The sequence below is a fragment of the Gossypium hirsutum genome, chromosome A13 (assembly GCF_007990345.1).
Source record: "Gossypium hirsutum isolate 1008001.06 chromosome A13, Gossypium_hirsutum_v2.1, whole genome shotgun sequence".
NCBI classification, from domain to species: Eukaryota; Viridiplantae; Streptophyta; class Magnoliopsida; order Malvales; family Malvaceae; genus Gossypium; species Gossypium hirsutum.
This window is the reverse complement of record NC_053436.1, coordinates 109,272,890-109,294,264: the sequence shown is the minus strand read 5'-3', so window position 1 is coordinate 109,294,264 and position 21,375 is coordinate 109,272,890. Positions and strand designations below refer to the sequence as shown.

Below are 21,375 nucleotides of genomic sequence, written 5' to 3'. Positions count from 1 at the left end.
ATATGGCATAAAACTATTGGAAAGAAATACAGATGACGTGACGTCACTGTTTCATACAATCCTTTCTCCACTCACAAAACCGTCTGCTTTTTTTTTTCGTTCTTTCACCATAACCTTCCCAAGAAAATCTTTTTTAACTTGGCCAAGACAATTAATAGAAGCCTAACAAACTTGAAAAGGAAAACATTTTAAGTGAAATAGAAACAGTATATCATAACCATTCGACCTGAAACAGCAGCTTTTTTAACTTCTTCGTGGAAATAAAATTTAAGAGGAACTAGAGTCAAGGCAGCCTGCACCATATGTCCACCATTTTGCTAGTATCACATTGCTAGAAAGTCAAGAATAAAAACCCAATACATTGAATTGAAACACACCTGATCAATCCAAGGAAGAAATCCTTCCTTCAACTCATCAGCATAGCAACAAAGCATGTTACATTCTGTTGCCTTTTCCTCCAGGACGCTAGTCTTGATCCCAATTCTTTTATCCCCGAGGATAATGGTTTCCATACTGAACATACAATACCAGACATAACCTTACTATAACACAAAACAACATATTACAAAATAACATTCTATTTCTCTAAGCCAACACAGTTGGGCCAGAAGTCTGTGTGTCAATGTGGTGTTTGCGGACATGAGCTTGACCAGGAATTTCTTAGATCATCTTTGTATGTATTTTTGTGTAGCATAGAGAGAAGTAGAAAAGAGAAGGGGGAGGAGAGGAGATTGAGCCTTGGCCTGTACAAATGATGGAAGGATAAACAAGATACAGATGAATGTATCAACATTCAACTTACTAATTGGCGTAATTCTAAAATACTAACAAATTGTACCAAATAATACTTGCTCAGAATGAAATTGAAATAAGCCAGCCAACCATCCATAGATGAACACAGCTAAGGCTAGAATTCTTTACATGTCCATGCAGTGTCTGTGCACATGCGAGCATGGGTGTGTGTTTCTAAGATTGTTTATGTTTTTGAATGGAAATATAGAGAAGTAGAAGACACGAGAAAAGAGTTTTTTTACCTATACAAATGAGGATAAAAAATATATACATGCATGTATTGACATTTATGCCGTTACTGGCTAATTTACTTAAAACAGTAACAAAGTATAACCTTTCATCGTCAGAGTCCTCGATATCATTATCTGAATCTGCAGATGTAAAGTCACATCTGGCTTCAGTTGAGCAGACTGGAGAAGGGGAGGCATGACAACACTCATGTAAGGGAGGAAGTCTTGTCCCAAACACTTGCAGAGTCTGGCCCATGCCTGTAATAAGGTGATATAATCATAAGCAAGGACAAATAAAATGTGAAAGATATTGTCTAAGCAGTTCCTGTGCTATGGGCATACTTGCAGCATGTAACTTGTTGTGGGGTCATCTGTTTCCATTTGGGATCCTTGCAATGACATAAGCACTTCCATAACCTTGCAATAAGGAAGAAGGATAAGATAAAAGGTAAGCTTATATTTGATGAAAGAACAAAAACAAGGTGTAAACACTTGGCGGAAATATCAATATAATTAATAAATTTTACAGTATAATGAAATTAAATAGGAATGAGATGAAAGAAAAAGAACAATATATGCTACAAATTACAAAAGTCACAGGTGGAAGGCAGATACTTGCTCCAAATTGCACCATTACACTCCCTAACTAATGGTATCACTAAACTCAAATATATTAACCATCCATGACTTCTGAGATATAAGAAAATAACTAGAAGAGGAAAAGAAAACAATTTGACACAAGAATGGTGCTTTTACACTTGTACCAACCTGCTTAGCATCATCTCTGAACTTCTCCTTTCCAACAGCCATTCCAACAAGACTAATACACTCCATAGATTTGGCACGCAGCATACAATTAGATTTGTCAGTTGCATTCACCAAGATAGCTTTCAGGTAAGGCATAACTCCATCATAGTATTTTTGGAAATGCTCCTGCAAACCCCCATATTGTCAAACTGAGCCATCTCGAAAAATATATATAAATTCATGATCAATATAGCTTTCTTTAGGGTAAAATCTATACCTGAGATCAGTCAGCAACTGATGCCAATGCAGTCAAGGCCCCTTCTTGCACCATTTGTTTCCCATTCTGCATGTTATATCTTATGTTAAAAACCCAAAAAACAAACAAAAAACTCCTCTAATAAAATTAATTCCTGCATTCTTGATGTGATATTTATAACTCCAACTGTCATAACTCAAACCTGTAAAAGTACAAGCAATTTGCTAACTATTCCATCTAAGTAAGGTGCTAAATTTCTGGAGTGCAATTCTCACTGAAGTTGAGCACAGCTGAAGCAGCATGGGCCTGTTAAGACAATTGTATATAGCAAAATTAACTTTTATACAAGATAAACAGGAAAATCTTGAACATGCAAGTACCTAACCGGCATGAAATAAGGTAGGGTAAAAACTCTTTACAACATAATAAGACTGTTAAACGTTCATACAAAAAGGAGCACAAGCTAGGTTACTTCAGTTTCCTCAATAAAGGGTTACTAAGCATCATTCATCAACTCAATATCCACAGAACACATAAACAAGGATTCCCACCCCCCCCCAACAAGAAAATTCATAAAATATTCAGGAAATCATGATGCAGCATCCACTCTCCATTCAATTAATTCAGTTCACAATCCATTCTCAGGCTCTTGCAAATGCATCCACCATTTTAGAAATTAATCTGTATAAATGCTAGCAAAATAGAAGTTCCCTTTTGTCTTTCAAGAAGAAGCAAGATAGAGAATTGTACAACGAAATCTAACAACTTTGTGGCCATTATTTGATAACATAACATATCTTTTGATCATTTAGAAATTTGGCATAATGACCATAAATGAATTCTAAAGAGTGATGAAAATAATCTGCTAGTAACAAGTTGAAATGTTCCAAACTGGAAATTTTGCGAGTTTTTATTGATGACTAAAGTAAACTATATAGACAAATAAGAAGATAACCACTTAATTAAGCTTTAACTAAAGCAAGCGATGCACCATAGAGACACCATGTGCACGCATTGACAACTTTAGTAGGAGGAAATTACAGAAACAAGCTGGACAAATGATGTTTATGGGTGTGGGGAGAGGTGTATCAATTATACCATGCAAACACAGAAAGAAAGGGAAAGATCAGGTAGACACATTATCTCTATGTAAAGGGCAGAGGAATAATAGTTAGCAAACGGTTAAAAGCATAATCTATAGCCCTGAGGCAATTTTATATATTTGTAACTAACCTGTACTCTAGGATTTTGGAAGTCATCCATAGCAGCTGCTAAGGCAGGCAATACTCTTTGGTGATATTTGGTTCTGCAAATCAGGACCCAAGTCGGTAGACAATTGCCCAATTGCATTAATAGCTGCCCACCTCACACGGGGATGAGAATGGTTAAAGGAGTTCAAAACCATAGAAACCACTTGTTCCAGATTTTTAACCATAACCTGCAAGTACAGCAACAAATTAAAATTCAACAAAAACAGGGAACATGTCCAAACTCTAAACAATGTGATCTTTTTTTTTTTCCCTTTCAAAACATGAACTGAATCCTCAATAAAAGGTATGGTTAAAACCACCAGAATCAAGAGATACTAAACAAATTCTAGCTTATTGTTCAAGTAATTAATGGAAAACACATGCATTTACAGCCATAGTTGGAAGCAATTTTATTGGTCCGCTTCGGGAGTTGGACATAACAATAATGTAATTCGTAAATAACAGTGCTAGTGCTTAAAAGTGCTACATATATACCTTGGAACAACCCTCGGCAATCTGTGCAAGGGCAATCAAAGCAGCATAATGCTTTTGCCACTCAGGAGCAGCATGATGCTTCTCTTTCACAAAAATTTCGTCTTGAGCACAGATGAACTCAGGGTTCTCATTTCTTCAGTTACTCCCAAGCACAGAATTGGAGTTTCGACTGTTTTTCTTCATACAACCAATCCAGGATCTGCAAAATTTTAGAGCCGATTGTTAAATCCAAACTTGAAAAATTATGTTAGTAGGTTTGAGTCCTAATTATTACATCACCTCATTAAATTTCTAAACTTGTAATAGTACCCAAATATATACAAAATATTTGATAATTTAAAATAACCAACCCAAAACGAATGACATTCTAAACTGCAATTGGATATTAAATAAATCAAAATTGAAAATTTTCCATTAAAAGATGAATAACATAAATGAAGAAAATAATATTTGATAAATTTAAATCAACAAAATCAAAACGAATCACAAATGAAATTAGAGATTAAATAAATGAAAATTGAATTTTACCAATAACAAGAAATGCAAACCTTTTACCAGGAACTCATTCTTTATATAAAACCATTGAAAATTCGTATCCAGCTCGAACTAAAAGATCTTACCCGAGGTTTGACCCATTTTCTAAAAGCCCAAGCCTTATTTTCTGCAAAAACCATGGGTTATCAGCTTTCTCCGCATTTCATCCGCCTTTCATGCTTCCCAGCCAACATTCTCTGCAAAATGGCGTCAAGAACTGGAAGGATTGCCTCTAGATTCCCTTCTGAGTACTCCTTGATTCGGGTTTCCAGCTCTGGCACCAAACAACTAACAAAGTTAAACAATATAACTAAGAAACAAACTGTCACTTGCTTTGCTCATTATCCAAACAAATATATATATCATGATTTAGTTTCCCTTCCTTTCTCAACAACCAAACAAATAATTTCCAAATAAAAAAAAAGAAAATTCCAGCAAAGGAGTACAGATTAAATCCTCAGACCCATTTTAAGACTTTTTACCAGACTAACATGAACATAACAAACCAATAAAATAAAAATCAAACTTGTTCATTCATCTTGACTTTCCTTTCTCATCATCTAAACAAAAAACACAATAAACAAATCGCCAAATAGAAGCCCGAATCCAATCTTTTTTTAACCCATTTTTTTACCTTTATCACTCATATCCACAACAGGCAAAGCAACATCCTCGAAATGGGCTTCCGCTACTGAAGCAGATTCTATAACAGGCGAGTGGGGTGAACGAGTGAACTGGGTTTTGGCTGGTTTTGGTATAAGAGTGAAGAAAATTGTGAGTAGTGACTGAAATGCCTCTGAACAAAACCCTTTTCATGGCTTCCCCAAAAAAGAGGTTTTAGTATCCAAGTGTTTCCCCGTTCTTTGTTGTTCGGTGTTTCTTTGACTTCATTTGGGGGCATAGATTTAGGGTTTCTTACTTGGGGAGGACAAATGTTTATTGGTTTTGGGTTGTTATTGTATTCTTAGAACCCACCGTTGGCTATGGCTGTTATAATGGACCAATTTCAGGTTTACATTGGTTTAGCCCAGGACAGTTTTTTTTTAATTAGTCTCTTTATTATTAAATGGATCAATTTAAAATTCTAGTTACAAAATATCTTGAATATATACAAAATATCTTGAATTTTTTTTTTCAATTGAGCTTCAATTCCAAACAAAATGTGTTAAGTCATTAAAACCCCCGAGTAGCTTTGCTTCTCCTATTGCTAACTATTTCATTTTGCTCCATATTCTAACCCACCACTTAAAGATCTCATTTTAGAAAGTAAGCTGGATAAATCTGTTAAGCCGGAAAGTAAACCAACACCTAAAGACCTCATTTTGTATAAATATACCATCGAGATCAATTAAAATTTTTGAAAAGATGTATACTAATAGTTTTAAAAAATTTACAGGATTTAATTAATATTTTTTTTAATTTTTAAAGGAAAATAAAAATTTTAATTCTCATTTAAACATCAAGCAAAAATAGAAATTTTCCAAATTTAATTTATTTATATCAAAATCTTTATAAATATTACAATCTCATTAATATTATTTGAAACGTATTAAAATTGCACAAAAAAATTAGTAAAAATTACAAAAAAAAAATTGCATGGGATTTAGTAAATGGTAGTTAATTAATTTTACGTATTCATTAAGCAGATATAATATTGCTATTTACCTATCTAGAGATTACATTTTATGAAAAATAAAAGGTCTTTCATATTATATGCAATTTGTCATTCTGTATAAATGTACTGTCGAGATTTTTACATATTGTCAAATGAAACAACTTCATAATGTATTAATCGTTTTTGGCAAGAAGATCAAGTTAAGTATGCATCCTAGTCCAATTGAATCTTCGGTTTTGATCAATTTAGGATTTGTCAACAATCCCATTAATTCACCAAATGAGATAGTTGGTGAGATTACCCAAGATGATATTAAGAAAATTGTTTTTATCTACAATAATATTGTCCTAAAACTCTTATTGTTCTAATTAAGATTTTTTTTATTTACATATTATTTACTAAAACGACCGTAACATAAATTCTCAAACTTAAATTAATGCATTTCAACTTATAAATATTTGAATTCCTTACAAGTTCAATTGATATTCCAAACTTGAAAAACATCAACTTTAATAAATTTAATTTAATCATTTTCACTCATCCACATATCGCTATTAAACTCAAATAAATTACAACATTCTTCCTACCAAATTTCAATCCAAAAAGAAAATAGGGTTTGAACCATGATTTTTTTTACTCTTTTAATTCCTTTTGATTTTGAAGAACATATCTCAATATATGGAAGACCAAAACATGTAATCGAAACCATTTTTAAAAAACGGGGTCGACTTTGTTTGAAAACGAAAATTAAAATGGGAGTCGCCACCAATCCTTTTTTTATGGTGTGATCGGATCACCTCACAATTTGATTGTTTTAATAAAATATTTTGTTTTACTAAAACATTGATTTTGGTTTACGAAATCAAAAAGACGATTTCGGGAGTCAGTTACGCACGAGGAAAGATTAGCACCCTCGATACGCCCAAAATCGGTACTTAGTTGATTATTTAATGTCTTAATGTCGAAAGTTAAAAATTTAAAAATATTTAAAAATACGATCCTTTTCTATTAATGTTAATTTTAAAAAAAAGGATGCTTGGATAAATCGGATGCTTGGATAAATCAAGACGAACCTTAAAGACAATATTGTCTCGAAGTAATAAAATGTCATATCCTGTAAGTTATGACACAACATTTCAAGCCCTCAAGAATAAGCTTGTCTATATTCAAAACTAGTATTGTGATTTTAAAAGGATATTCCGTTATTTAGATTAAACGAGAAAAATCGAAACCCAATTAGTTAGGGCACAATTTCTCGAATTTCCAAGTACGAAATATTGCCTTATTTTGAAAAATTTTCTTTTTTGAATAATAGCAAGAACAACACTTAAAGGCGTACATTTATCTTGTTCGTGCAATAATATACGAATGCTATGAACGACAATACTATGAAATTATCAATAAATGAATCATAGTATATACAATGACCATACACATTATCTCAATATCCATATTAATAACAAAAATGAAGTAAAATAATATAAAAAAATTTAAAAAGTAAATAATATAAAAAGATTTTAAATGAATAAAAAAATGAAACAATTTAAGGTAAAAAATATAAAGTTTAAAATAACTTATATATGGAAAAAGATTTAAAATAAATGATACATAAAATGGTTCAAAATACAATGTACAAAGTTTTAAATAAAAATGAAATGTGAAACAGTTTGAAATAAATAATCTATAAAGCCATCTAGAGTAAACAATATATATAATAATCTAGAATAATAATATAAAACAAGTTAAAAATGAATAATATGATAAAACAGTTTAAAACAAATACTACATAAAAAAACTTAAAATAAATAATAATAAAACATTTTAAAACAAACAATATAAAGAATCTTTAGATAAATATCATAGAGAACCGTTTAAACTAAATAATACATATAATTTTAAAAATGAAAATATATACGGAGGTTTAAAATAAATAAAGTATAAAGCAATTTGAAACAATGAGTATATAAAATAGTTTAGAATAATATATAAAAACTTAAAATAAATAATAAAACAATTCCAAAAATAAATTAATTAATTAAATGGACTATGGACTAAGGACTGGGCTAAAATCAAACAGAAATTTAGGGTATAAAATGTAAATAATAAAAAAATAAGCCACCAAGGACCGAAATGAAACACGCTTAAAGAATGAGGGACTGATCGGGAAAATATTCTCAGCCCTTATGCGCAGCGTTTCAAGTGTCTATCTCTTCAAATGGTCTGAGGACCAAACTGAAACAGAGGCAAAATCCTGTGGCAAAAATCAAAAAAAAAATAGGACCCCATTGAGACGCGCTACAAAGGAGGAGGGACCCAATGCGTGAATAACCCAATATTCCAGAACGCACGGATCCTGAGGCCTACAGGTCGGGTCAACACGCGGACCCTCTCCCCTCCAAACGGCGTCGTTTTATTATTTCTATTTAAACCATAGTTTTTTTTTTAAACCTCATTTTAATCTTAAACTTAAAAAAACCTAAGAGCCTCTAACTCGGTTTTTTTACTAAAATAGGACAAAACAAATAACAAAATACAAAAATAATACAAAGTAAAAACTATGTACCAAAATGGTACATTTGGGGTGGTGCCGCCTATGGCAGAGGAATGACCACCCCATGTCAGATCAGAAATTACTGTAGCTGCCGGTCAAATTGCGGCGCAGGACCAAAATGTAATAATATAAAGTATTTAGGGACCTATTATGCAATTGTTCCATTTAGAATGGCTGCTGAAAAAAAGGGGAAGGGGTGCCGCCTGACAGTGTGGCGGCACCAAACTTTAAATAGGGCTAATTGCCTTGTAAGCCCTCCTTATTTATTATTTTCTTTTTAACCCCCTTCAAATTACTATATTGTTTTTAAACAAGCCCTTAACCTATTTTTGTAGTTAAATAAGCCCTTAACTTATGGTTTTTACTCATAAAAGCCCTTTTATTTTAATATTAAAGTAAATATATTTTACCCAAAGTAAAGCTATTTAAAAAAATATAAACTAATTCACATTTTAGGTTGATGTGAATAGTTTATTAAATAAAAAATAAAATTTTAAAATTTCTTGAGAGTATTTATATACATGATATTCTTAACTACTCTTTCGAAAATTTTAATTACTTTTTTAGATTTTATGTTGATGTTAAAGTGTATATAATTTTTATTGCATCAACAAAAAATTTAAGATAAAAGCTTGAAATTCAAAATATATTTACTTTAATATTAAAATAAAAGGGCTTTTATGAGTAAAAACTATAAGTTAAGGGCTTATTTAACTAAAAAATATGTTAAGGGCTTATTTAAAAACAAAATAGTGAGTTGAAGGGGAATAAAAAGAAAATAATAAATAAGGAGGGCTTAGAAGGCAATTAGCCCTATTTAAAGTTTGGTGCCGCCACATTGTCAGGCGGCACCCCTTCCCCTTTTTTCAGCAGCCATTCTAAATAGAATAATTGCATAACAGGTCCCTAAATATTTTATATTATTACATTTTAGTCCTGCGTCGCAATTTGACTGGCAGCTACAGTACTTTCTGATCTGACATGGGGTGGTCATGCCTCTGCCATAGGCGGCACCACCCCAAATGTACCATTTTGGTACATAGTTTTTACTTTGTATTATTTTGATATTTTGTTTTTTTTTGTCCTATTTTAGTAAAAAACCCCTCTAACTCTCTCTCACCCTCATCTCTCCTCCGGCCGAGAAAGGCCATTATTTGCCACCGTGGGCTGTCACCGGCGACCACCGTGCGCGATGGTCGGAGCTCCAAAAAGCTCCCTTTTATTTGGCGATCAAAAAGGTAAGTTTCCTTTTTTATATATTACTGATATATATAACAGTTTTTTTTAAAAAATATATATATAATATAGATGTATATAGATGCAAATACGAATCAAAAGAGAATAGAAAAGATAAAAAAAATGAATAACAACCTCCTTGATCAGATCCGCTTAAACTTTCTTTGTTCTGGGACTTTCCTTTTGTATTCGAATATGTGTGTTTAAAGATCTGGCTCTTTTTTTTTGTGTTTGAAAATCTCTGGTTTTTTATTGATAATCCTCTCTGCCATTACATTGATTTTATCAAGGCTTTATAGCCAAACTATTACACTGTTCATTGCTACTATTTCCTATTCATTTGCCTTGTCTATTTTCTCTGCTTGTTTCATTTTTTGCTTTCTTTTGCAGGCACACAAGGGGTCAACGGAGCTGTAGATGGCCGTTTTGGTGTAGGACTGATAGAAGAGCAGACCCTCGGCGATGTGCGCGCCGAGGGGGCACATGGCGGCTGCGGCGCCTAGGGCATTAGGTTTCTTTTCTATTATTTTAGGTTTGGGGCTATTTTTAGGCTAGAGTTTTTAGTTTGTTTGGGTTTGAATCGTTCTTAGATTTGGGTTTGTGAATTGGGTAGTGATTGGGTCTATTTGTAAATGGGACTTTTAAACTTTGGGCCTCTTTTATTTGATATTTTAGTTTTGTTTAGTTTCGTTTGGGCCCGGGAAAATTTAGGCCCGTACACTGTCCATCTCCATATCCTCCAAAAAATTCTATTCCCACAATGCCCAATCACCTTTCCTTTATAATTCATGGATGCCATGTAGGACCAAGGTTTTTAGAATTGGACTGATGATTAAATTGATTAAAGATTCGCCAATTTCACCGATTCGACTGGTTCGACCGGTTCATTCGATTCGATTAAATAATTTTTTAAAAAATTTATAAAAATATGAAAATTTTGATTCAACTGCTCAATTCAATCAATCCATACTGATTTAATCCCCTTGTCTGAATCGATACCCTAACTAATTCCTAATCCAGTTCAAACAACTTTGTGTAATATATTTTTCTTAATCTAATTACACATTTAAAATTTGAATTTTGACTTTCAATTTATAAATAGAAAAAGGAAAAAACCAAGGTTGTATTGGAATGAGCGGATTGGTGTTGCTTGAGTTTCTAGAAGGGTCAAATTGAGAATAGATAAAGGGGAAAAAATGAATATTGTATTCTGTACTGTATATATATTCCATTGGGTATGGATTGATTATTCTCAATATCAAAAAGAAACATGGTGTTATGCAATTCCTCCATTTCCAAAAATATAGTCATTTTTTGTATATATATGTATACCTCCATTCCTACCTCTACCCATAAATATTTATCAAATGCTCCAGTACAACACAACACAACATGAAACAAATATATATGTATATATATGTCATTTTTTGTCGTGGAAATGTCTTGCATGGAGACATAGGGAGTGGGTCTGAGCCAAGGATGACTTGCCGCCCCTTCACTCAACTCAGTTAAGCTACTACTGTCTTTTTTATTTATATATATACACACTCTATGCTACTTCGACTCATAATAAATGTTAAAAATATTTGAATATATAAAAAAGATTTATTTTAAAAGGAATGAGTATGATTATATCCAACACATAATCATATCTGATATTTATCTCGAGTCTCAGTAACATTGTGTGTATATATATGTGGTGATATATGTGGCTTAATTGTGTTGATGTCGTGAGTTGTCCGGGCTCAGTTTCACTCCCTGTCCTTACATGATAGATGAACCCCAATGTCAACTAGATCATATGTTATTTCCATTACTAAAGAAATCATATATATCATATTAGGGATAAATCTCAAAACTATACATGAAGTTTGACATAAAATTTTGATTTGATCAAATCCTCACAAATTATTAACACAATTATTGGTATAATATTATTTTATGTTTATATAATGTATACATAAATAATTATATTTACTCAATTTAAAATAAATTATTGTATTTATTTCTTTCAAGGGGTAGCACCAAGGGGGTAGGTAGGGCCCTGACCCCTCAAAATGCAAATTATCATTTTAATCCCTTTAAATTTTTAAAATTATAAGTTCATTTAATGGTAAATATATGCTTTGCCCCCCTCCAGATGAAAATTTTCCGTATAAGATTTTTTTATATCTACTCATATTAGGTTTCAATGATTTTAAAATTGAGTCTGTTAATTTAAAAAAAGGGAGTAAATTACTCATAACATCAAATCTCTAAATGGAAATCTCTTCTTTGTATAAAAAATATATTTTTTCTTTAAAAAATAAAGGCATAATGATAAATTAAGCCTTTAATATTTACTTTTTTATCAATTTAGTCCTTTTTTAACCTAACTTTGGCTATCAACCTTTCAAAAAGAGTCAAATTTGACCATTAACATTTCAAAGAGAATTAAAATGTTGTTTTTTTTAACAAAAATTATTATTAATACATTAAAATTTTAATCATGGAAGCTCACATGACAATCCACGTGTACTTAATTTTTTTTATGAATTTGTATATTTTTTTGAATTTTAATTTATTTTATTTTTGAATATTTTATCTGTAATGACCCAAAATTCACGGGCATCGGAAAAGTACATTATCGGACCTCCGTTTTAGCGAAATGGGTTCATCAATAATTACTAGAAATATCTATGAGTCTAGTGATGTGTTTAATTAGACTTTAATTAGGTGAATTTAGTCTAATTAAGAGTAATTAGTAAAAAAGATTAAATTGAATAAGGGGTAAAAGTTGAATTATAGATTAATAGAAAATAAAAGGGGCCAAATAGGGAATTAAGCCTATTTAAGAATTTGAGGCGGCAATTACTTATAAACATCTTAGATTTTTATGATTTAATTGTATAAACATCTTAATAAATTATAATGAATATTATTATTTTATTAGATAATGTAATTTATATTAATTAAAATTATGATATTATATTGTAAATTAAATCAAATAGTGACAAATGTATGGTAATGATAAAATACATGTGTAATGTTTGTATTTATACACTTTTAAAATATTTATATATTTTCTTAAATAATAAGTAAAAGATATTTGTATATTAATTATATTATAAGATTTTTATATGATAAATAAATTAAAATCATGACAAGTGTATGGTAATGAATATGTATATATGTAATAAAAATATTTGTAAAATTCTAAAATAAATATATAATTACTTTTAATTTAAGTAAAAAAAATATTTATGAATTAAATATTATTATTATTATTATTAATTTGATTAACTAATACATAAAAGAAATAAAGTAAAAGAATAAAAGAAACAAAGAAGAAAAGAAACAGAGACCATTCGAAACAGGGAAGGAAAAAGAAAGAAAGAAAAATAGAAGGAAAAACTAGGGTTTGAGGCTTTAAGCTTTAATTTGGTAAGTTAATTAAGCCCTTTTTCTTTTAATTTTGATGTTTTAGAAGTTTTAGAACAAAGTTTTATTGAATTTATGTTAAGATTTTGAAAGTTCTTAGGTTTCTGAACATAATTCATGTTAAACAAATTGATGAATCAGGGGTTTAATTGATAGAATTTCTAGTTAGATCTAATAAAATGATTAAATTGTAAAGTAAGCTATAAGTTTTGTGTGTTAGAGGGACTAAATTGAAAGAAATTTGAAATTAGGGTTTTATGGTGAACATTAGATAGTTAAGTAGAATTTGGTAGACAATTTAGTAGAAATAAGGTATGAATTGAGATAGAAAAGTAAGTGAATTTAGTTAGACTCAAATTGAAATTTAGGTAGAAGTTGAATAGAAATTCAATTATTTAATATAAATTAGTGTTGTATTAATAGTATAAATTATTTTAATTTTTGTAGCTGGCAAAGAACCAGAGGCATCAACACAGAAGTGAAAAGTGAAGATTATTGAAGAGTAAACTCGAAAAAATCACGGTTTGTATTTCTATAATTCAAACTACTATTTATTATATGTTATATTGAAATTTATGTGTATGGTAAGTAAAATTTTAAGGTAAGTATCAATATTGAAATGAATGAAATTGAGACGAAGTACGATTATGTATAGATATTTGATAGTATAGTGATTGGAAAGTGGAAAGTTGTATTGAATTGAATTGTGATTAAATTGAGAATGATTTAAAAATATGAAAATTGAATACTCTATTAACTAGTTGGGCTGAGTTGGATATAGTTGGCATGCCATAGGTGTCATAACCATTTTTTTAAAGGGGTTTGAAAAACGGGGTTCGACTTTTTGAAAAATGAAAATGAGAGTCGCCACCAACCTTTTTAGGTGTGATTGGATCACCTTTATAAAACATTTTGGTCTACGAAATTCAAGAAAATAGGTTCGGGAGTCGGTTACGCACAAGGAAGGATTAGCACCCTCGTAACGCCCAAAATTGGTACCGAATTGATTATTTATTGTCCTAATGTCGAAAATTTGAAAAGATTTTAAAAGTTGAAACTTGAGATTCTTTTGTTCCGAAAGTATACAAACATTACATCCAGCATGCTAGGACACGATGTTTTAAATCCTCGTAACTAAAATTATCTCATGATTTTGAAAATTTATTAAAAGGATATTTGGTTATTTAGTCAAACGAAAAATCGCAACCTAGCATGTTAGGGCACTATTTTCCGAATTTCTAAACACCAAACATTGCCTTATTTAAGAAAAACTTTTTCAATTAAATGAAATATATTTTTTAAAACAATGAATAATATAGAATTTAATAAAAAATAATTTGATATAATACTAAAATTAAAAAATAAAATATAAAAGAGAATTAAAAATCAAGGAAATAGGGATTAAATCAAAATAAAAAAAGGTTGAAAACAAAAATGAGCAAAGAATAAATAAGAACAAACCGTAGAAAATAAGAACGCAAGAGGAAGAGAAATTTGAGTGAATGCTCTTAAGAATTCTTATTGCTTCCCTAAAACTCAAGTGATTTACAATGAAGGGAGAGGCCTCTATTTATAGTTGAGCCTTCCCAAATCCAACGGTACAGATCAATTACATCAACGGTTAAGATTAAAGGATATCTACAAATTAAATCTCCAAGATTATAAGATCAAATCTTCAAGATTACATATCATATCTAAGATTGTATCATATCTAAGATTGCATATCATATCTAAGATTGCATATCCTTAAAGATTATATTTTCATATGAGTCAAGCTTATAGATGGACCTTAAATCTTTTCAAGTAATGGGCCATTCCGATTGGGCCAAATTATATGTTTGTAATTTTGGACTGAACTTGGACTTCATTTTTTTAGGTTTATTATTTTTGTTTTTGGACTTATTTCTGGGCCCGGGCAAAATTGAGTGTCTACAATAGGATTGAAAGAATTTGGGGATTTTCGGCTTGGCTTAGAAGACACCGAAGTCACTGTATTTTTTCGGACTATCCGAAGAGATACTGAGTGCCGTTCTGGTGTGTTTGGTTGGATTATTTCGGTGTGTTTGGTTGGAATCCGTATATCCGCCAAGGTCCGAGTCTTGTTAATAAGTGTAAGTAAGTGAAATGATAAAACAAATAAAATTAATCGATTGATTTATTGAAGAAATAAGAAAGTTGAAATTGTGAATTGAATGGAGACTGAAAATGAAAGACATGAACCAAAGGTTCATGAGATGATTGAATTCAGTTTGATGATATGTGATATCAATTTGATTAATTGATATTGTTGAAAATTTGAAAGTTAAAGTATGAATCAGTATATATTAATAAATTATTATATGTTTGATATTTATATGTTTATACATTATTATTTGTTATTATAGTTTGAATTATGGTAATACCACTGAGTATAGGCATACTCAGCGTACAGTTGTTTCCGTGCGCAGGTCAGTAGAAGTCAAAGGTCCCGGTCTAGCATCCAGATCAATCCCGAGTTTAGAGGCAATTTAGTGATATAATTCCTCTTTTGATAAAAGTGGCATGTACTTAGGTAAATGTATAAATAATGTACTTAAGTCTTGAAACTTTGGTTGTAAAAAATGATGTCTAATATGGGTTATAAATATGAAATGAATTAGTATGGCATATTTGGTAAAATGTGGCATGAAACTAAAACGGGAAATGAATGAAATCATTAGTTCAATTAAAAAGTTATTTATGAATGATTAAGTAGATAAATTGTTAAATTAATGTTGTAGGCATAATTAGGTATGTTTGAGTGTGGAAATGTATGATTTGTTATATTGGTTGCAATTTGGTTGCTGTTTGAAAATTGCAGGAAATGTTAGATTTTTATAAAAGGATTATATTGAGTTCAAAAGATAAAATTATGAAAATTTTTTGGAATATTCGAACTAGTCCCGTTCCACTTTAAATACGTGTTTTGGACCTCGAGGGTCCATTATAGGAACTTAATAATTAAATTATACTATGTATGTTATTGATTTGTGAATTATTAGTAAATTGTTTAATATGTCTAGTAATGTTCTATAACCTTGTTCTAGTGACGATTTAGGGTTAGAGGGTATTACACTTGAGACATATTGAGAGAACTTCCAACTGTATTTTTGTTAATGATAATTTTAAATTTGAAAGAGAACTAACTAAGTCAATATTTTTACTCACTGTAGCAAAATTGACTTTTAGCAGCATTTTTTAAGGTTTTTGGCATTTTTAAGCACCGCTAAAACTATGGCGCCGTAAAAAACGCCGCTATAGATGGCGCTACTAAAGTTTGTGGCGCTTATTTAAAAATAAAAACACCGTTTAAGGTCATAACCTTTAGCGGCGCTTTTCCCACAAACGCCACTAAAGGTAATGAAATTTTTAAAAAAAATAAAATATTATAAAAGTCATGAAAAATATAAAAAAATTAAAATTCATTATCAAAATATTAAGAAGAATAATATCCATGATATAAATATAAAAATTTTCTATTAAAATTCTTTATCAAATTAAATTTTCTATTAAAATTTTAACTAAAAATATTAAAATAAAAATAAAAATTTAGAATCAAAACTAAAATAAATAATAAAAATTAGATTGAATATAAAGATATCAATGAAATAAGGACTTAAATCATAACCATGTAAAATATAAGATATTATCATCAAGATTTACATCCTCATCTTACTCAAATTTTGGTGGCTTGTACCCTTTCTTGAACCATTCATCTTGTAGAATTTCAGGAATAGTTATACGCTGCCAAAAAGAACATGCAGAATTTCAACCAAAATGCACGCGCTAAAGCTTATACTGTGATCAAAGATTGCATGTAATCACAAATTTTCGTAGGATGAATTGAATTTGAAACTTACGTAAGAGGGTTTGGATCAAGAATACGCTTAATCAAATTCCTAGCACCAGATGAAAACCATGATGGATAACTGAAAGAAGCCTCCCAGATCTGAAATTTATCAAGGTACAAACAATTTTAATAAAGTTCTCATCTAAAAAGACTGGCCAAATCTGTAGGGTACTTACTTTCTTATACAAGCCTATAAGGCTTGGCTCAAAAGGCAAATAACCAGCCATGAGAATAAAGAGAATAACTCCGCAATACCAAATATCAGATGATGTACCATCATAACCTTTATCTTTGAACACCTGAAAATAAAAATATCAGATACCAGAATGAAAAGGCAAAAAAAAAAAAAAAAGAGTTGCATCAATACAACTAATTATTTTCTGAGTTCATGAGTGAAAACCTCCGGAGCAACATAATTTGGAGTCCCGCAAGCAGTGTGAAGCAACCCATCCTCCTACATTTTCAACGTGTCAAATAAAATAAAAAATTACACTACTAGACATGGAGCTTTCTATCTTTTCCTCCATTATTGATAGTTAACATTTATAAGATGTTACTGCCAACTAAATGCCTTGACCATCTGTTTCAACCATTTTCCCATACAAATTATTGGTTTATAAATGGATTTTACCTTTCGCCATACGAATTCCATAATATCTTCTTAATATGGAAATTTTACCATTTTCGCCATACAAATTATTGTTTGAGATGTTCATATCATGCTGTATTTTAATCGTTGTTCTTATATATCGTATCCAAAATTATCAAATATAATGTTTACTACAATGTTAAATTAGACTGCCTATAATATTAACTCTGAAATTCATGATGACTACAAAATTCCGTTTCGCGGTCCAGAACTGACAGAACATGACGTAGAGCACTGAACGGTGGAAAAGAAAGAAGGAAAGAAATACGTTTTCTACTAATTTTCTTCCTATCAGGCCATGGTGGATGGTTTAGACAAACTGGAGGTTACCTTGTGTCTGCGCATTAGATTTGGCGACCTTTTCTCTCCACCCTTTCTGACAAGTTTATTTTTTCCCACATTGCTGTCAATAAAGTTGACACCTAAATGAAAGCGATAGCAGCAACAATGGTGAAAAAACCCAGCAGAGAGGGCTTTTGTCATGCTAAAATTAGAGGTGATCTAAAAGGCATAGAAGAACAAATGTAAAATTTCTTTGTATTAAGTTACTTAGTCCCATATTCCAATAAATACATCCATCCATGACAAAGAAACAGGAAACTGACCTGTAAAGGAAGCATTGCTCAGTCCTGCATTAATTAAAGATAGAAGTAAAAAGAAGCATACATCTTAAACTAAAAACAGAGATGAAAAGGCTATAAGGAATGAAACAGTGATTCTCTAACCACTAACATATATCGTTTCTAATAAGGAATGAAACAGTGATTCTCTAAAGGTGAAACCGAAAACCATGACAAAAACACACTGAAAATAGAAGTAAAAAGAAGCATACATCTTAAACTAAAAACAAAGATGAAAAGGCAAAGACAAAGGATTTATAAAGCAGAAAAAAAAATCACAAAAATACCCACTGACATACAAGTAAAAAAGCATCAACCAATAAGCAAATTTATCTTCTAACTTATTATAATCAATAATGTCTCACTGTTCAATATAGTAGCAAACCCCATGACCCATTGGTTTGGCCCATAGAAATACTAAGAACCACCAAAACAGTGAGTAGCATATTTTATAAAAAACAAATATAGATAATCTCATATAAGATTTACAAGTTTAGTTGATTTAAAAGTTCGACTGAAGATGTAACAATACAGAATCATTAGTCATTCACACTTTATTTGCTAAATTATAGTAGATATATAGATAATAGCACTAACCAAACCATCATTATCATTTGGGACATTCTCAAATCATCAAAACTAGTTTCAACCACCTAGGGTTGATGAATGAGATTACTACCTAAGGTCAGTAATGTTAGTTCCATTTTAGTCTACGTAGGCAAGGCAGAAGAAAAAAAAGGATGAAACTGCTAAAAGGAATTTATGACTGATTATCGGGACATATTAATCTATAAGCTTCTTTAGCTTCCATAAGATCTCTACTTGCCTCATCATGGGCAAATTCATTAGCCCAATAAGCACCTACAGTGTACTGTTGCTGATATTCTGTTGCCCGGTTCTCTGATGCTGGTTTGACCTGATTATCATCAATGATAAGTTCGCCACTACTCATCTTGGATACAAATTGAAGAAATTTTGAATTCTGCATGCCCCAAAACATACAGCACATAAGTGCATATATTAACTCATGCATAGTAACGATTATATCATTAAGGGCTATCTTTGACACATTGCAAGTATTCAGCCAAACAGTTTTAAATAACCCAAAACTTAGGATCACCGTTTTGAGATAGTGTATGTGCAAGCATCTTAGTCTGCTGAATTGCAACCAAACTTTCTATATTTCCCCCTCTCATTTGATCTACATATGTTAACTGAGCTTGTTCCTGTATGTTTTAGCTCATTATTTGTGTTATGCAAGAAAAGCAGGCTAAAAGGTGACATGCATGTAAAGACTACTCAAAACACGAGATAGTAGCAGAAAGAAAAGGAAAGATAAAGCCAAATTGGAAGGTATATCCATCTGCAATAGCACAAGGAGTTAGATATAGTTCCCTGGTAAAAACACATTAGCATGTCCTTTCAAATTTGCACATGATGCATTCGTAGAGAAACCTACATATCGAATAAAGCAGTGATAAATAAATATATCTGAAACGAAAAAATAAAGATGAACAGGCAAAGACAAAGGATTTATAAAGAAGAAAACAAAAAAACCATAACAAAAACCAACTGAAATACAAGTAATAATGAATAGATCTGAAACTAAAACAAAATGAAATGGCAAAGACAAAGACAAAGTACAAGTGATGATTCATACCTCAAAGCAGCTCCGATGAAGCAGAGAATTTCAAAAAATCACAAAAACCAGAAAAGGCAGAGAAAACCTAGTGTAGCGTCTTTCTGTGTTTTTTTTTTTTTTGGCATTCGGTGACCCAAAACTAGAAAAAAATGAGAGGAAGAAATTCAAAACAGACACACAGAGAGAGAGGGAGTCGGCGAATAAATGGGGTACCATGGATAGAAAAGATAGACTTGAGGATTCAAATTTCGAATAATGGAAGGAAACTGACCTTTGATCGGAGTTAAGATGCCCGAAGGTGTTGATGGCGCGGAAGTGTCTAGGGTTTGTTACGAAAGGACAAGAAAGGGAAGGAGAATAAAGAAAACGAAAGAGAGGATTAACAGAGATCAAAGAATGGAAAAACAACAGAGAGAATAAAAGGGGAAATAAATAAAGGAAAATAAATTGCACGCTTTAATCCCAAATCCGTCGACGCACGATCGATTATAACTCAATTTTTTATGGTGTCTTTAAAACGCCACTATTGATTAATTTTAAATTTTTTAGTTTTTTAATTTTTAATTTTTAATTTTTAATTTTTAAATTTTAAATTTTAATTTTTAAATTTTAATTTTTTAAATTTTAATTTTAATTTTTTGAGTTTATTTTTTATTTCGGTTTAATATGTAATTGTAGACGTGAAATTCTAATTGTGGTTTAAATGTATAGTTGAAACTTTAATTTTGATTTAATCATACACATTTAAAAAAATAAATACATCAATATATTTTTATATTTAATAAATATAAATATTTATGTATCCATGCAATATATAAATATAAAATGATGTTATATCAATAATTGTGTAAAAGAAAATGAAAACGTGGAGACACAAATATATATATTTTAAAAAGAAAATGAGTTACAATTAAAAACGTGGAGACACAAATGAGTGCAGATAATTTTCGTTCATATAAATAAATATATATTTTAATTAATCAGTATAGATAAATATTAAAATAGTATAAACAAAAAACTATTAATAAAATTTAAAGGTAAACTTATCATTTAAAATATTTTCCACAAAATATTTTTTTATCAAAATCAAGATATCTATTATTGATAACAATAATTAATTATAGGGTTTAGGATTTAATTATTGAATATGATTCACTTGAGATTAACATACTATATACCCATGACCATTAAACCTTAAACCGTAAAACCCTAAACTATAGATGTTAAACCTTAAATATTAAACCGTAAACCAAAAAATAAATTTAATCAATATTAAGTATTGCTTCCATAATTTATTATGAACATAAGCTTTTACATTAATATATATATGTATATACACATCAACATCCATGTGATGTTTTTTGGGTTTAGGGGATTTAGGGGTTATATGATTTTTAGCGACGTTTTACCAGAAGCGCTGCTATTGCTCCGACTTTTAGCGGCATTTTACCAAAAGTGCCGCTATTGCTC

At 30.5% G+C, this 21,375-nt stretch overlaps 2 protein-coding genes and 1 long non-coding RNA gene across 16 annotated transcripts; 1 reads left to right on the top strand and 2 right to left on the bottom strand.

Annotated features, from left to right (window-relative positions):
- Window positions 1-36: 36 nt before the first annotated feature.
- On the bottom strand, window positions 37-5,267 carry LOC107943892 (importin-5). 5 transcript variants are annotated; one of them, XR_005907904.1, is made up of 11 exons: window positions 4,939-5,267; window positions 4,391-4,578; window positions 3,771-3,969; window positions 3,259-3,463; window positions 2,228-2,331; window positions 2,047-2,112; window positions 1,791-1,955; window positions 1,365-1,439; window positions 1,127-1,280; window positions 378-513; window positions 78-293 (listed from the first exon to the last, which is right to left on the bottom strand). XR_005907904.1 is itself a non-coding variant. In XM_041085776.1 (10 exons), the coding sequence occupies exons 7-10, from the start codon at window positions 1,923-1,925 to the stop codon at window positions 407-409; spliced, it is 471 nt and encodes a 156-aa protein (XP_040941710.1). In that variant the 5' UTR covers window positions 1,926-1,955; window positions 2,047-2,112; window positions 2,228-2,331; window positions 3,259-3,463; window positions 3,771-3,969; window positions 4,391-4,578; window positions 4,939-5,267; the 3' UTR covers window positions 340-406. The 5 variants fall into 5 exon arrangements, 3 of the variants coding, with proteins under 3 accessions (XP_040941711.1, XP_040941710.1, XP_040941712.1); XR_005907903.1 differs by lacking the exon at window positions 78-293 and having other exon boundaries at window positions 340-743; window positions 4,939-5,265; XM_041085776.1 differs by lacking the exon at window positions 78-293 and having other exon boundaries at window positions 340-513.
- Window positions 5,268-9,564: 4,297 nt separating this feature from the next.
- LOC121212624 (uncharacterized) lies at window positions 9,565-10,474 on the top strand. The gene is made up of 2 exons (XR_005907906.1): window positions 9,565-9,708; window positions 10,097-10,474. It is a non-coding gene; the product is annotated as an uncharacterized lncRNA (long non-coding RNA).
- A 6,232-nt stretch (window positions 10,475-16,706) lies between these two features.
- Window positions 16,707-20,366, bottom strand: LOC121203431 (CBL-interacting serine/threonine-protein kinase 9). 10 transcript variants are annotated; one of them, XM_041085782.1, is made up of 9 exons: window positions 20,177-20,366; window positions 19,924-20,044; window positions 19,090-19,718; window positions 18,249-18,272; window positions 17,974-18,144; window positions 17,395-17,448; window positions 17,171-17,293; window positions 17,005-17,093; window positions 16,707-16,888 (listed from the first exon to the last, which is right to left on the bottom strand). In XM_041085782.1, the coding sequence occupies exons 4-9, from the start codon at window positions 18,261-18,263 to the stop codon at window positions 16,882-16,884; spliced, it is 459 nt and encodes a 152-aa protein (XP_040941716.1). In that variant the 5' UTR covers window positions 18,264-18,272; window positions 19,090-19,718; window positions 19,924-20,044; window positions 20,177-20,366; the 3' UTR covers window positions 16,707-16,881. The 10 variants fall into 10 exon arrangements, with proteins under 10 accessions (XP_040941716.1, XP_040941721.1, XP_040941715.1 ...); XM_041085787.1 differs by having other exon boundaries at window positions 17,974-18,065; XM_041085781.1 differs by having other exon boundaries at window positions 18,249-19,245; window positions 19,384-19,718.
- Between the last annotated feature and the right edge of the window lie 1,009 nt (window positions 20,367-21,375).

Coding starts and splice junctions, on each gene's coding strand:
- LOC107943892 (XM_041085776.1), bottom strand. CDS start 1,925: ATGCCTTACCTGAAAGCTATCTTGGTGAATGCAACTGACAAATCTAAT. Junction 1,440..1,790: donor TCAGAGATGATGCTAAGCAG/GTTGGTACAAGT, acceptor CCTTATTGCAAG/GTTATGGAAGTGCTTATGTC. Junction 514..1,126: donor GAGGACTCTGACGATGAAAG/GTTATACTTTGT, acceptor TTGTATGTTCAG/TATGGAAACCATTATCCTCG.
- LOC121203431 (XM_041085782.1), bottom strand. Junction 17,449..17,973: donor ATCTAATGCGCAGACACAAG/GTAACCTCCAGT, acceptor TTGAAAATGTAG/GAGGATGGGTTGCTTCACAC. Junction 17,094..17,170: donor TTATAGGCTTGTATAAGAAA/GTAAGTACCCTA, acceptor GATAAATTTCAG/ATCTGGGAGGCTTCTTTCAG.